The sequence below is a fragment of the Corvus kubaryi genome, unplaced genomic scaffold, assembly GCF_017639235.1.
Source record: "Corvus kubaryi isolate FWS band 111438036 unplaced genomic scaffold, C.kubaryi_AGA036_p1.0 62754, whole genome shotgun sequence".
Lineage (NCBI taxonomy): Eukaryota > Metazoa > Chordata > Aves > Passeriformes > Corvidae > Corvus > Corvus kubaryi.
In genome coordinates, this window is record NW_024581481.1 from 1 (window position 1) to 13457 (window position 13457).

Here is a 13457-nt window from a genome sequence, read left to right on the forward strand (position 1 = left end):
GGCTGCCCCCGCCCCTGGCCGTGCCCCCCCCGGGGGCCGTGCCCCCCGCCCTGCACCTCAATCCCGCCTTCTTCCCGCCACCCACCGCTGCCCTGGGACCCCCTCCAGATACCTACGGCAAGGCCATGGCTCCCTACAACCACAGCAGGTGAGCCAGGCGGGAATGGGGGGTGGGGTGCTCGGGGAGGATCCTGCTGACCCCCCCGTTCCCGCTGTGCCGACAGCCGGGAGCTGGGCCCGCCCATCCCGGCCGTGAGCGAAGGGGAGTTTGAGGAGATCATGAACCGCAACCGCGCCATCTCCAGCAGCGCCATTTCCAAGGCGGTGTCCGGCGCCAGCGCAGGTACTTCCCGCATCCCTCGTGCCCCCCGTCCCGGGATGGATTCCCATTCCTGACCCCCTGCTCCGCTCCCCCAGGGGATTACAGCAACGCCATCGAGACGCTGCTCACGGCCATCGCCGTCATCAAGCAGTCGCGCGTGGCCAGCGACGAGCGGTGCCGCGTCCTCCTCTCCTCCCTCAAGGATTGCCTGCATGGAATCGAGGCCAAATCCTACAGCAGCAGCTCCAGCAGCAGCTCCAGGTATCCCCCTGGATCCAGGGAACGGGAACCTTCCCGCAGGTGAGCGACTAAGGGGTCACCCTTTGGGTTTTGCCTCCTCTTTTCCCAAAGGAAAAGACACCGATCCCGGGAGCGCTCTCCCAGCCGGTCCCGTGAGAGCAGCCGGCGGCACCGGGATCTGCTCCACAGCGACGATCGGCACGAGGATTATTTCCAGGAGCGGAGCCGGGAGCACGAGCGGCATCGGGACAGGGACAGAGACAGGGACCGGCACCACTGAGACAGGTGGGAGGCTCGGGAATCCCCTGGAGGCGTTGAGGGATGAGGGAAGGGCGCTCCGACCACTGCTCTCCTCTCCTCTCTCCTGGCAGGAATTTGGCAGGAAGTGGTTTTTAATGGACTCGTATCTCCTCACCTCGACCAGGACGCCGTGCCCGAGGCCGCTCTGCCCCATCCTGGCCCCTTTCCCGCTACCCCCAGCCCTCTCCGGGCGGGACCCCTGCCCGCACCTCGTGGCCTTGGGAACCCCCTCACTGCTGCTGCTGCTTCCTGGGGCCATCCCGCTCCGCTCCGTGGACACTCGGACCCAAAGAGAAATGGTGCTTTTACTCCATGGAGGGAGGTTTGTGAGCCCTTCCCAGCCCGGGGGGGGGAGACGGAGGGGACGGAGCCCTCCCCGTGCAGCTTGGGGGCTTGGAGATGCACAGCTCCCGATCCCGGGATCAGGAGCCATGTGCCATCCTCTGGATTGCCTGGGGACACTCCTGTCCCCATCGCCCCAGCGGGACACTGTGCCATGCTCCTTCTTTGCCCCCTCACCCTCCAGGAGCTGGGAAAAAGGGGCTGGAGCTGGGCCGGGGGTCACCCTCTCCTCTATCCCGACATTCCCCACAGCAGCATTCCCACCCAAATGGCAGTTCCGGCCTCTCCCGCAGAGCCTTCCTTGTTTTAGAGGAAGCGGAAGAGGCAGGGCAGGCTGTGACCCCCTCGTGTCCCCTCGGGATCCCAAGCAGGAGAGGGAGAGCCCAGGAGGATCGGGATGAGCCGGGACACACTGGGTGACTTCCAGGGCTGGAATCACCCCCGGGTGGGAAAAACCGAGGCCCTGGAAGTCTTTTTAAGTTGAAATAACCCAAATTCAGGAGAAACCACCCCAATTTTCCCAAGCCCCACGAGGTGGGAGCGCTCGGCGGGAGAGCTCCGGGTTTTTTTTTACTTACCGCCACAGATTTTTAGTTTCCTTCCAAATAGTGGAGGGGGGAAAAAATTCCCCCCCAAATTGCAGAGCAAATCCCTGGAAGCCCCGGCGAGGCGCCGCCCCTCCTGCTCGCAGTGATTAGATTTGTCTTTGGATAGGTTGGAATTGTGTAATAAACTCGGATGACGTTGTCAGTCTTTTATACAGCGCTCCTGTTGCCTTCCTACGGTGGGATTTGGGATAGTGAGGGATAATGGGAGGGATTTGGGGAGGTCTCTGCACCCGTTGTCCCTCACCCTCTTCCTCCTCCGATGGGCTCCTGTGCTTCCCAAAGCGGCTCTGAGGTGCTGGAAGCACCTGAGCATTCCCAGGGGGACCCACATTCCCGGGCACCAGGTAAAAATAAATATTTATTGGAAAATAGTGAATTTTTCTGGAAGGTCGTAGAAAAAAATAAGGATTCTTCATACCTTGAGCTGGCTCAAGCTCTGAGGAGTGAGGCCAGGTGGAGTGGAGAGTGGGAAAGGTGGGAGGGCTGTGTCCAGGGGGGAGTGAGCGCAGTGGGAAGTGGGAAAAGGGAGGGATGAATCCGTGTGGCAGCAGGTCCCTTCGTGAGGCGGGAAGCAGGAAAAGCGGGAGGGATGTGTCCAGGTGGCAGCAGGTGAAACGGGCAGCGGGAAAAGTGGGATCCTCCCCCTTCCCGGGGCTGGGAAGTGAAGCTGGCAGGGGTGGCGCTTCCCTGTGTCCCCGGGCCGTGTCCTCAGTAGGGATCCGTGCTGTGGAAAAGGACAGAGACAGGGATGTGCGGGTGCCAAACCAACCTGGCAGCTCCCGCGCCGCGTCCCCCAGCTCCCGGGATGCGGCACCTGGAGAAGGAGAGCAGCGCCAGGAAGCCCAGGAGCAGCTCCAGGCCGTAGAAGAGAAGCAGGATGGCGCTCAGGAACGCTTCCAGGCGCAGGGAATACGTCTGGAGCAGCAGGTAGTACACGGCCAGCACGGCCGCCGGCACCGTAAGTGCCAGGCTGAGGGACAGCGGCACCTTCCGCTCGCACAGGTTCCCCTTGGAGCCTGTGGAACACAGGGTGGGATCAGATCACGGAAATCACGGAGGGTTTTGGGTGGGGAGGGAAATTAAACACCCCGTTCCCGTGGGCAGGGACGGGTTTCAGGGGTGTCCCAGGACTCTGCACTCCCTGTGGAGCCTCTGGAATTCGGGCGGACTCACCGAAGAAGATGCGCGTGGCCTCAATGCCGAGGTAGAGGAGGAGCAGCACCACGTCCACCACCAAGTTGGAGACGGGATAGGGCAGGAGCAGCACTGCAGGAAAGGCACCGCCCTCAGCACCACATCCCTGCCCATCCCGCCGGGATCGGGAAGAGCTCTGGAGAGAAACACTCACCTTTGTACACGAACACGAACGCTTCCAGGAGGAAATATGTGGCGCAGTACCAGCCGTTGAGGAAGAGCAGGACCTGCAGCGGAGCCGAGGAGCGATGGCGGCCTGAGGGGACACGGGACGGCCGTGAGGGGGGGGGCGCACGGGGCGGCCATGGCAGCGCGGTCTCCCGAGCCCTGCAGCGCCTTGGGCCCCCCCCAGCCCCTTTCCCAGCGCCGCTCCCAGCCCGGGTTCCTGCCGGTACCCCCCGTGCTCTCCGGAATTCCCCGTTTCACCCCCCAGTCCCGCTCCCACCCCTGGGCGCCATCTTCCATCTCCATGGGAACCGCCGCCGCCGCGCTCGTCCGCACGGGGGCGCTGCGGGCGCGGAGCCGCTCCATCCCCTCCTCGTCTCGCGATGCTTTGGCAGCGCGCGCGCGCGCGCCGCCGCTCTACCCGCACCTCTCTATGGTCGGAGGACTGATCGCCGACGCGCCGGTTCGCGTCCCCGTCCCTCCAAACCACGCCCCCTCCGATCCATTGGGATAAGAATCCCACACTGGAAGACGGGAATATCCCCGTTTTGCGGCTGCAAGCGCAGCGCTGAGCTGGGTTACGACATAAGGATGTTGGGAGTGCAGCCGTGACAGTGGGTGGGCACAAAAAGCCGGCAGCCTCTGGAAAACACATCCGATTTATTCCTTTGGGGTTTCCAGAAACATTCCAGTCCCAACTGAGGCTGTGGCGCTGAAACGCAGGGATGCCCCACAAGCCTCCCACTGACTCCCAAAATCCCAAGGACTGCTCCCCAGAGGAAGGATGAGCCAGAGCCGACCCTAACAGAGCCTGTGGGGTGCAAAGAGACTCCAGGGGATTCTGGGGATCCATCAGCCACGGAAGTGGGCAAATTCCTTGCGGAGCCAGAGTGAATCCTGGTAGAAGAGGGGGTCTCCCAGATGCACAGCTGTCCGCTTGTAGAAGTAGCAGTAGAGCACGGCCGCTGCAGGGAATTTGGGGATGAGAGAGGGCCCCCCGCACCCCCAAAGGGTGCGGGATCCCACCCCAATCCCGGGAGTCCTTACCCAGCCTCTGGAAAACGAACAGGGTCTGGAGGCCTTCAGTCCAGATGAAGCGGCCGGAGTCGCGCCAGCGCAGGTTCTGAGGGGGTTGGAAAGCCGGGAATAACCCCTGGAGCAGTTTTGGGGAGCCCCCCACCAAGACCCATCACCCCATTCCAAAGGTTCTGAGCAGGATGGAGGGACATCAAGCCAGGAATAACACCTGGAGAAGTTTGGGAAGCTCCCTACCGCAAAGGTTAAGCAGCTCAGGGGATTTAGGCACTGAGCCAGGACCTATTCCGGCTTCAGACTGCAGATCCCTGCAAATCCCTGCAAATCCCCTGCCCGGATGGCGTGGGCAGCACTGGAACAGCTGCTGTGGCTCCTGACCCCCCAAAACATTCCCCGTGCTCCAGGGCAGCAGGATGGGGGCAACTCCAGGAGGTGTCCTGGGGATGGGAACTGCTCCACTGGGAAGGAGCCAGGAAGGAGTTTATTTGGGAAAGAAAAGGGGGAGAGGCTGCCAGGACAGACCCAGGAGCCTGGACAGCCCTTGGAGCAGTGGGAAGGGAGGGGCCTGCCCCCAGGTACAGGGATTAATCCCAGAAGAATCAGGAGCTGCTAGCACAGGCTTTCCCTGGGGAAGGTGGATTTTCTGATGGGTCACAGCCCTTAGGGAATGAGCTGGGATTTTCTGATGGGTCACAGCCCTTGGGGAATGAGCTGGGATGGGGCTGGGATTGGGCAGGACCCTTCCAGCCTGATGCCAACCACGGGGTCATGGAATGGGACACCTTCTGTGGGGAGACGGTGAGAAAGGACTGCGGGAAGCCGGGGGTCAGGGAAAAATCCCTTCGGAGAATCCAGCAGCTGTGCCCACCCCATCCTACCATAATCCAGATGTGGAAGGAGATGCTGAGCGCCAGGTAGGCTGCGGAGAGCAGGATGGTTCCCTTGAACTTATGGAAGAGGAGGTTGACCAATCCTGCCTGGAAAACGTAGGTGTTGAAGAACATGAGGAAGACGATGATGACATTGAAGACGATGGCAATGTCCTGGATGCTGCCGGGAAAACAGAGGGATTTTGGGGTCCTGGATCTCCCAGACCTGCTGCCCCACCTTCCCGGCACTCACATGAACAGGACGAGCTGCACGGCCGGAGCCGTGCGGAGCAGCTCCGAGAAGGAATTCACGAAGAGGTCGTAGGAGAGCAGCAGGAACTGCAGGAACAGCACCAGGCTGTAGTTGCTGGGCTGGAGCATCCTCCTTCCTGGGGCTCGGAGCCCTCAGCCCCAGCATTCCCAACGGATCATGGCGCTGCGGGGGGGGCTCAGCGGGGCCTCTCCCGACACCCCGGACCTGCAGGGAAGGCACAGGGATTGGGATGGATCCCAGGAACCAGGAAAACCCAACGAGCCGTGTGCTCTCTCTCCTGCCCAGTTCGGTCTCTTCCTTCCCCCTCAAATCCACCCCAATCCCCACGTGAGGAAATCCAGGGATGAGGGAGACGTGCAGTCCCAAGGAGCAGTATCCAGGCAGGTTATTCCTGGCCGTTCCCAGCTCCATGGGCAGTTCAGAGCAGGTTTGGGCATGTCCTGCTCGAGGGACGGGGAGAGGAGTGAGGAGACAGACACGAATTTTTGGACACGGGAGCAGGTACAGTCTCCTCGTGGCACACATATCCCAGGGGAACAGACCCCCCCTGGAACATCCTGGCTGGAAAGGGACGGAGGGAACAGGGCTGCGCCGGGGGCTGAATTCCGTGAGGGAGAGACACGGAGCTGGACGGGGGGAAATGGGCTAGAAAGGGATGGAAAGTGTCTGGAAATGGGAGGAAGGGGGCTGGATACGGAGAGGGGAAGAACTGAACGGGGCGGGGGGAAGGGCTGGAATTGGGGGGGAAGAGAAGCTGGACATGGGAGCGGGAAACGGATGGACACAAGGGGGGGGAAAGGGCTGGGAACGGGGGGGGAAGACCTGAACGGGGAGGGAAGAGGTGGTCATGGAGAAAAGGGCTGGATACGGAGGAGAAAAGGGCTGGATACGGAGGAGAAAAGGGCTGGGTATGGGAAATAAGGGGTCACTCTCTGCCCCCCCGGACTCCGCGTCACTCCCCCGCTTCCCACAGCCACCACTGCAGAGCCCCCGAGCCCCCTCTCGCCGCCCTCTCCCCCGTCCCTGACACCCACCCCGCTCCCGGGGTCGCCCCCCCGATACGCCCAAACCCCTCTGGGTGCCGAGGGTCCCGGTCCCGGTGGGTCCCCGCCGCGCCCCCCGCCCCGGGCGCTCACCCGCCACCGCCATCTTGGTCCCCATGGCAACTGCCGCCGGAGCCGGAAGTCAGGGCGGAAGCGGAAGCTGGAGGACCCGCGGGGGCCGCTCTGGCCGCCGCTCCCCTCGGTGGTGGCACATTGGAGCGGGCGGGGAAACCATAGAGATGAGCGGGCAGAGCGGCGCCCGCCAAGATGGCGGCGCCCAATGAGGAGGAGGGGGCGGAGGGGCCCAGGTACGGCCCCGGGGTTGGGGCGGGAGGTGGGGGGCGGCTCCGGGATCGGGAAGGGCCGAGGGACTTCCTGGTCTGGGGTTTGGGTGGCGTCGGGGCCGGGCGCTGTGTCCCCAGGTCCAGGGGAGCCTCAGGTTTGGGGGAGCTGTGGAGCCATGTGTTGCCAGATTTCGGGGAGCCATGGCACCCAGTGTCCCAGATTTGGGAGATCCATGAGTCTCTGTGTCCCAGATTTCGGGGAACCATAGGGCCCCGTGTCTCCACCCTTTTCCTGTGTCTATGTCCCGCGAGGCAGCTGATTTGAGGGTGTCGGGACATCCCCCGCCCTCGGAGGGGACAGAAATACCCATTTCTGGGGGCACATGCAAATCACATGCAAATCGCATGCAAATGAGTGCGGCCGGGTTCCTGCCAGGGGGACCATGACAGGTGACACCGGGAGCCCCTCGCTGCCATTCCCTGGGCTGCTGTGCCCGGGAATTCGGCTCTGCATGACCTGTCCCACCCCTGCTCTCCTTCCCAGTCCAGGCCACAGCTGGACTCTGGTCATCCCCTCAGGGTTCCCAGTTCCCCTTTCCGTGGCTCCTCCTGGAGATGTCGGAGAGCCCCAACAGGCACCTCAGTCATCCCCAGGTGCCACCATCCTGGATCCATCCCTGCCCACCATTCCCAGGCTGGGAAGCAGTTGGGGCACCATCCGTGGCTGGGAAGCAGCTCCATGCCTGTCACCTTTCCCAGACTGGGAAACAGCTGCCCCCCTACACCCTACTGGGGCTCCCAGTTCCCCTTTCCGTGGCTCCTCCCCGGGACTGCATCCGGAGCTTGAGCCGGCTCCTCGCTCGCCCACAGGTGCCACCACCGCTCCACGGCCATGCTGGACGTGCCCTTCCTGCCCTTCTGCGCCTTCCTGGGAACGCTGGGATTGCTCTGCGTGGCCATGGTGGGCACCTGGTGCCAGCACTGGCGCGGGGGCTTTTCCCTGGACGGCAGCTCCCGGACATTCAACTGGCACCCGGTGCTGATGGTGACGGGATTGGTGGTGCTCTACGGCGCAGGTGAGCTCAGGGAGCGTGGGGATCCCGGCATGGCTCCTTCCTCACCTTTTTTCCCCCCCCCACAGCCGCCCTGGTTTACCGCATTCCCAACACCTGGAGCGGCCCCAAGCTTCCCTGGAAGGTGCTGCACGGCAGCTTGGCTTTGGGAGCGTTCATCCTGACCGTGCTGGGGCTGGCAGCCGTGTTCTGCTTCCATAATTCCCAAGGGACGCCCAACATGTACTCGCTGCACAGCTGGATGGGGCTGGGAACTGTCTTGCTCTTCTCCTGCCAGGTGGGAGAGCCTCCCTAGATCCCCCAAACCCTCCAGCATCCTGAGTTTTCCAGCCTCACCTTCTCTTCCTGCAGTGGGCGGCGGGTTTTGGAGCATTCCTGCTTCCCTGGGCTCCTGCCTGGCTCCGGGCACTCTACAAGCCCATCCATGTTTTCTTCGGCTCCACCATCCTCTTGTTGTCCGTGGCTTCCTGTGCGTCAGGAATCAACGAGAAGCTTTTCTTCAGCCTGTGAGAGTCGGGGGGGGGGCTCGGGAAGATTCCCCACAGGGAAAGGGGAGCTCGGCATGGGGATTTGGGCTGGATTTGGGAGCGGCCAGCTCGGAGCAAAGGGAACTGAGCGCTTCCTCCCTCAGGTGTGTGGGTCCCTGCACACTTCCCTGCAGGCTTAGGGGGGTTTTGGGTAACGTCCAGAACATTCCCAGCCCTTCTTCCCCGCTCCAGGAAGAACGGGACCACGGCGTACAAGCTCCTGCCGGCTGAGGCTGTGTTTGCCAACACCCTGGGGCTCCTCATCCTCATTTTTGGGGTGCTGGTGGTGGCTGCCCTGGCCAGGCCCAGCTGGAAGCGCCCGGATTCCGACTCCCCGGACTCCCGCCAGGTACGGGATGCGCTGGGTGGATTTGGGAAGCCGGACTGGGAAGCTGCCCCCCCCCAGCACAGCCCCGAGGGTGGGGAAGGATTGAGGCTCATCCCTGTATCCCACAGCCCCTGCTCTCCAGCGAGCGCTGATCCCAGGGATCTGCCAGCACTCCCAAGCTGCATCCTTGTGCCTCCACGTGCCAGCTCCTGCCTGGATCCCGGGCCATGCCAAACCCCAGCCCTTCCCAGTGCCATCCCTCATTGCTGCAGCTGGAGCTGCCGGAGCCTCGCTGGGACGAAGAGGAGCATCCGTATCACTCCCACTCCAGAGGATCCGGCTCAGGGTGGAGCCACTCAGGGATCTCACGGACATGGAATAAAGCACTGGCTTCCGCAGGGCTCCGGCACTCAAATCCCTGGGGACAAGGGAGGGCCTGGGAGCTGGGCTGGGAGAGGTGGGAGCTTGGGAGCCAAGCCAAGCTGCTCCTTCCAAGGGCTTGTCCTCACTGGTGCCCTGGGGACACGGGACAGCTCCCTGTGGTCACCCCACGGGATTTGGGATCATGCTCTGCCCCGTCCCTGCTTCTCCTTTGTCCCTTTCCTAGGATCCCCCCCCCAGACCCCGTGCCCAGAGCCATGTGAGCCCTGTGGTTTCCCCTCCACACCCCAGGCTTCCTTCCTCTCCCTAAGTCACAGGATCCCTGTTCCCATCTCCCTTCCCAGCTTGGAGCAACAGCGGGCACCCCCACACCCCCAAATTCCACCATCCCGCCGCTCCCAGCCAGCATGGGGAACACGAAGGATTTTTGGGATACACTTCCTGGTCACCAGAGTGGGGTTATGGGGGGCCACGTCCCAAGGTTTATTGGGAAACACGTCCTTGAAGGAACCCCAAGGGTTATTGGGATACGCTTCCCAGTCACGTGGGGTGCCATGAGGGTTTATTGGGATACACGCCTCTATCCCCACGAAGGGACACAGATTTTTTGGGATACGCATCCCTGTCATCAGTGGGGGGCCTCCAGGGGGTCCCGCAGCCCCTCCAGCACTGCTCCCAGCACTGCTGCAACTGCCACAGCCCCGGGATCGAGCTGCTCCAGCCGGGATGAGCGGATGTAGCTGGCTCTGCCTGCCCCGGCCTCCATGTGCCTGGTGGCCTCCGCTGCCGCCTCCGCGCTCTGCCAGGGAAAACAGGGTGTTTTCCAGGGTAACAGCAGGGATTCCCATCCAATTTTCCCACCATCTCAGCTCCCAGCTCTCCATACCTGAACAGCAGCTGCCAGCACCCGGAGCGGGTCGGCACCGGGACTGCGCAGGGCATGCAGAGCCTGCGCGGCTGCACACAGCGAATCCAGCTGGGAAAAGCGGGAATCAGGCTGGGAGTCGGTGCTGAGGCCAGGTGGGAACTCCCTGGAATCCTCCTGGAAGCCTTCCTGGCTCCCGGGCTCTCCCGGCACTCACCATTGTCCGGTCTCCTGGCGCGGCTCCTCCATACCTGTGCGGGATGCAGGGAAATTCAGGGGGGATTGGGATTCCCAGGGGGGATTGGGATTCCACAGCCCCCGGCACTGACCTCTGCATGGCCTCAATCCCGGCGTCCATGGCATCAGCCCATGCCGGGGAATCGCTGCGGCCCTGCAGGCTCCGGGCGGCCGCCGTCAGGAAGAGCCCATAGAGCTTTGGGAATACCATCAATCCCATCCTGGCAACACGGCCCCTTCCCATTCCCATTCCCATTCCCACTCACCACTCCAGAGGAGCCTCCCATCTGCTCCAGCAGCACATCAGCCAGGGCGGAGAGCAGCTGGGCCGGGGCGGCCGGAGGCGGCCGGGAGCGCATCCATTCCCGGATGGCTGTGGGGATGGAAGGGACAACAGGATGGGGGTGGCCCTGGAGTCCCCTGTCCCTCGTGGGGACAAGCAGGGACAGCCCTCAGTGGCACTGGATGCAGAGACATTCCAGGATACAATTCTAGGAAGGAGCACCCCAGGCTTCCTTAATCCCAAGAAGGGATGTCCTGGGGAACTGCCCGCTCCCAGGAGGTGCCATGGGGATACAATTCCCTGGATAACGGCCCCCACACCCACCTTGGGCTGCCCGGGCGTGCGTGTGGCCGCAGTCCCCGTCACCAGCTCCCCGATCCAGCTCGTTGAGCTTATCCTGGATATCCAGCAAGGTGCTGCACACCCGCTCCAGCACCCGCTGCACCCGCACCGTGCCAGGTCCTGCAGAGAGGAGATGCATCCCTGCACGTTCCCAAGGGAAACTGAGGCACGGGGCGGGGGGGTGGGGTGTGTGACAAGGGACGGGAGCTCTGTACCAATTCCAGGCTCATCCTGTGGCTTCCTGGGTCCCTCCATCGGTGCTGGCACCTCCTCTCTCCGGGTGGTTGCCGGTCCCGTGGGAACGTTGGGCCATGCCATGGCCGTGGTCTTGGCGTCTGGAAGAGCCAGAGGCATGTGGCGGCTCAGGATGCCATTGGATCCTTACTGGCACATCCAGCAGCCAGGAATTCCACTCCCAGACATCCCACTGACCTCGTGTCCCGTCACCCAGCACCTGGCAACGCCCGTGCCCCAATCCCAGGCCACATTCCCACTGGGAACTCACCGATCAGCCCCACCAGCTCCTCGTCCACCCGCATGAGGGTGAGGGACACTCCGGCCATTTCCAGCGCCGTCATGAAGGATCCCACCAAGGCCCGGGCGATGCGGATCTCTCGGCTCTCTGTGGGATCCAGGAGCGAGGCGGGGGAATTCCAGAGCGGAATTCCAGAGCAGCTGGAGCCAGGGAATGGGATCCCAAGCTCCCCCCTGCACTCACCCAGGCAGCGCACAGCAGCTCCAGCCACAATTCCCAGCTCCAGGCAGGACAATCCACCCAGGTTGTTTACCACGAGCACCACGGAGGATCCTGCAGGATGGGTGGCAGGATGAGACTGGGATCCGGAGGATTTGGGGGAGCACGGAGGGGCCGGGGGGCTCACCAGGGGTCAGGGACAGGTGGGAAGAGTTGGATGGATCCATCATGTGCTCCAGCATCGTCTCCACAGCCTTATCCGCTGGCAGCACCTGGAGGGAACACAGAGCAGGGGAAGAGCAGAGTGCGGAGGTCTGGGAATAGGGGGGATCTGGGAATGGGGAGGAAGCAGCAGAATTGCCTCCTCACCTTCATCCTGCGCACTCCAGCCTCGCCGTGGATCCCTGTGGAGACAGGGCCGCGTCACATCCCAACCCTGGTGATGCCTCCCCAGGGGGGACAGGGGTATTCAGACCCTCCGGGGATCCGAGGGGGACGCGGAGGGGCTGCTCCTCACCCAGCCCCAGCTCCATCTCGTCCTCAGCCAGCTGGAACGAGGGCTTGGATCCCGGGATGCTGCAGGGAGACAGGCTGAGACCCAGGGTACCTGTGCAGGTGGGAATGCTCCGTTAAACCCGGGGGGAATTTCGGGATTCAGGGGCTGGGGGACACAGGACAGCATTCCCACAGGATAACGCAACGCACCCACGGCTTTGGCAGCCGCCGTCACCTTCTCCACGATCTCATCCAAGCTCGCTCCCGCCTCGGCCAGAGCTCCCGCCACCTGCCCCGGGCAGAGCGGGTGAGCGACCCGCCAGAACTCCCCAAATCCCCACAAAGGATCCCGGCAGGACCTTGTGGATGAGGACGGTGCCGCAGATCCCGCGGCGGCCGGCTTTCCCCGGCGTGGTGAAGGCGCAGTCGTCGCCCACCACCACCATCTGCACGTTGGCCCCCTCAGCCCGCGCCCGCTCCAGGGCCATCCCGAAATTCAGCCGGTCCCCGGTGTAGTTCTTCACGATCAGGAGGATCCCAGCTGCGGATGCATGTGGAGGCAACGGGAATGATGCAGCACTGGAGGGGGGGACCCCAAAGCTCCAGGCCGGTGTGTTCCCAACCTGCTCCGGCCTGTGCCACGGCCCGGATGGCCGCCAGGACACTGCCCACGGATGGGGATGCGAACACGGCTCCGGCCACCACTCCAGTCAGCATTCCCTTCCCGACGTAGCCTGTGGAGAGGGAGGAGGGCTCGGAACAGTGTCCGTGGGGGGGGGGATACAGGTGGGGCAGGGGGGTCTCACCTGCGTGCGCGGGCTCGTGGCCGGATCCCCCTCCGGACAGCAGGGCCACACGGCCACGGATGGCTGGCAGGTCATCCCGAAGGACCACCCGGTGTCCCTGGAGCAGCCGGAGCCCGGGATTGCAGGCCACCAGCCCAGCCAGAGCATCGTCGGCACAGCCGGACACGGTCGTCACCAGTTTTTTGGAGACCTGGGGGGAAAACAGGGGGCGGTGGGATAGGAAAAGGAGGAATGCCAACCCCACAGGAATGACAACCCCCCCGCTCCAGGCTCACCTCCATGGGAGCGGAGCGCAGCACTCGGATCCGAGAATGGGATCTGTCCAGAGAGAGGGCAAGGTCCAGGCTGGAAGGGACAGCGGTCCGGAGAGGCGGGGCTGGGAAGGGAGTGGGGTGAGATGGGAGTGTCTGGTGGGAACGGGGAGCTGGCGTTGGTGTTGTCCCCAAATAGGGACACCCCCCCCCCAGGCAGGGAGCGCCTTGTGGGATGGGAAATCAGGGAGAGACCACCTCCAAATAGGGACGCCTCTGTTTTGTGATGGGGGGACTCCCACCTTCAGGGATCTCCTCTCAGCGCAGGCCCTGGACGGATCCACGCTCCCCCCTCACAGTGGGGACCCCCCGCCCCAGGTTTCGCGGGGCACAGAGCTGCGGGGAGCTGGGAGGGGGCTGCATCCTCCCAAGCGGGGCCCTCCCTTCGGGGGATCAGCGCGGATCCCGCGGGTTTTGGGGGCGATCCCCCGCGCATCCC

At 63.6% G+C, this 13457-nt stretch overlaps 5 protein-coding genes across 6 annotated transcripts; 2 read left to right on the top strand and 3 right to left on the bottom strand.

Annotated features, from left to right (window-relative positions):
- Positions 1 to 5: 5 nt before the first annotated feature.
- On the top strand, positions 6 to 1962 carry LOC121672555 (cleavage and polyadenylation specificity factor subunit 7-like; the record flags this gene model as incomplete). Its single annotated transcript, XM_042045242.1, has 5 exons — positions 6 to 148; positions 225 to 343; positions 418 to 583; positions 674 to 847; positions 934 to 1962. Coding segments are annotated over 4 exons (597 nt in total), but the record flags the coding sequence as incomplete, so codon positions are not given.
- A 191-nt stretch (positions 1963 to 2153) lies between these two features.
- On the bottom strand, positions 2154 to 3714 carry LOC121672566 (transmembrane protein 216-like). Its single transcript, XM_042045258.1, has 5 exons — positions 3452 to 3714; positions 3161 to 3262; positions 2986 to 3078; positions 2627 to 2828; positions 2154 to 2536 (listed from the first exon to the last, which is right to left on the bottom strand). The coding sequence occupies exons 1-5, from the start codon at positions 3462 to 3464 to the stop codon at positions 2521 to 2523; spliced, it is 426 nt and encodes a 141-aa protein (XP_041901192.1). The 5' UTR covers positions 3465 to 3714; the 3' UTR covers positions 2154 to 2520.
- A 97-nt stretch (positions 3715 to 3811) lies between these two features.
- LOC121672565 (transmembrane protein 138-like) lies at positions 3812 to 5456 on the bottom strand. The gene is made up of 4 exons (XM_042045257.1): positions 5329 to 5456; positions 5085 to 5256; positions 4219 to 4294; positions 3812 to 4136 (listed from the first exon to the last, which is right to left on the bottom strand). Exons 1-4 carry the CDS (start codon positions 5454 to 5456, stop codon positions 4024 to 4026), a joined length of 489 nt encoding a protein of 162 aa, XP_041901191.1. The 3' UTR covers positions 3812 to 4023.
- A 96-nt stretch (positions 5457 to 5552) lies between these two features.
- Positions 5553 to 9005, top strand: LOC121672563 (cytochrome b ascorbate-dependent protein 3-like). Of its 2 annotated transcripts, none has more exons than XM_042045255.1 (6): positions 5553 to 5850; positions 7547 to 7752; positions 7818 to 8026; positions 8101 to 8255; positions 8469 to 8625; positions 8733 to 9005. In XM_042045255.1, the coding sequence occupies exons 1-6, from the start codon at positions 5693 to 5695 to the stop codon at positions 8754 to 8756; spliced, it is 909 nt and encodes a 302-aa protein (XP_041901189.1). In that variant the 5' UTR covers positions 5553 to 5692; the 3' UTR covers positions 8757 to 9005. The 2 variants fall into 2 exon arrangements, with proteins under 2 accessions (XP_041901189.1, XP_041901190.1); XM_042045256.1 differs by lacking the exon at positions 5553 to 5850 and adding an exon at positions 6615 to 6700.
- A 434-nt stretch (positions 9006 to 9439) lies between these two features.
- Positions 9440 to 13453, bottom strand: LOC121672560 (triokinase/FMN cyclase-like). Its single transcript, XM_042045251.1, has 18 exons — positions 13261 to 13453; positions 12983 to 13083; positions 12708 to 12897; positions 12525 to 12635; positions 12261 to 12442; positions 12112 to 12190; positions 11924 to 12013; positions 11776 to 11810; positions 11594 to 11678; positions 11431 to 11520; positions 11218 to 11334; positions 10928 to 11047; positions 10695 to 10832; positions 10354 to 10460; positions 10180 to 10283; positions 10068 to 10101; positions 9872 to 9961; positions 9440 to 9784 (listed from the first exon to the last, which is right to left on the bottom strand). Exons 2-18 carry the CDS (start codon positions 12986 to 12988, stop codon positions 9614 to 9616), a joined length of 1749 nt encoding a protein of 582 aa, XP_041901185.1. The 5' UTR covers positions 12989 to 13083; positions 13261 to 13453; the 3' UTR covers positions 9440 to 9613.
- Between the last annotated feature and the right edge of the window lie 4 nt (positions 13454 to 13457).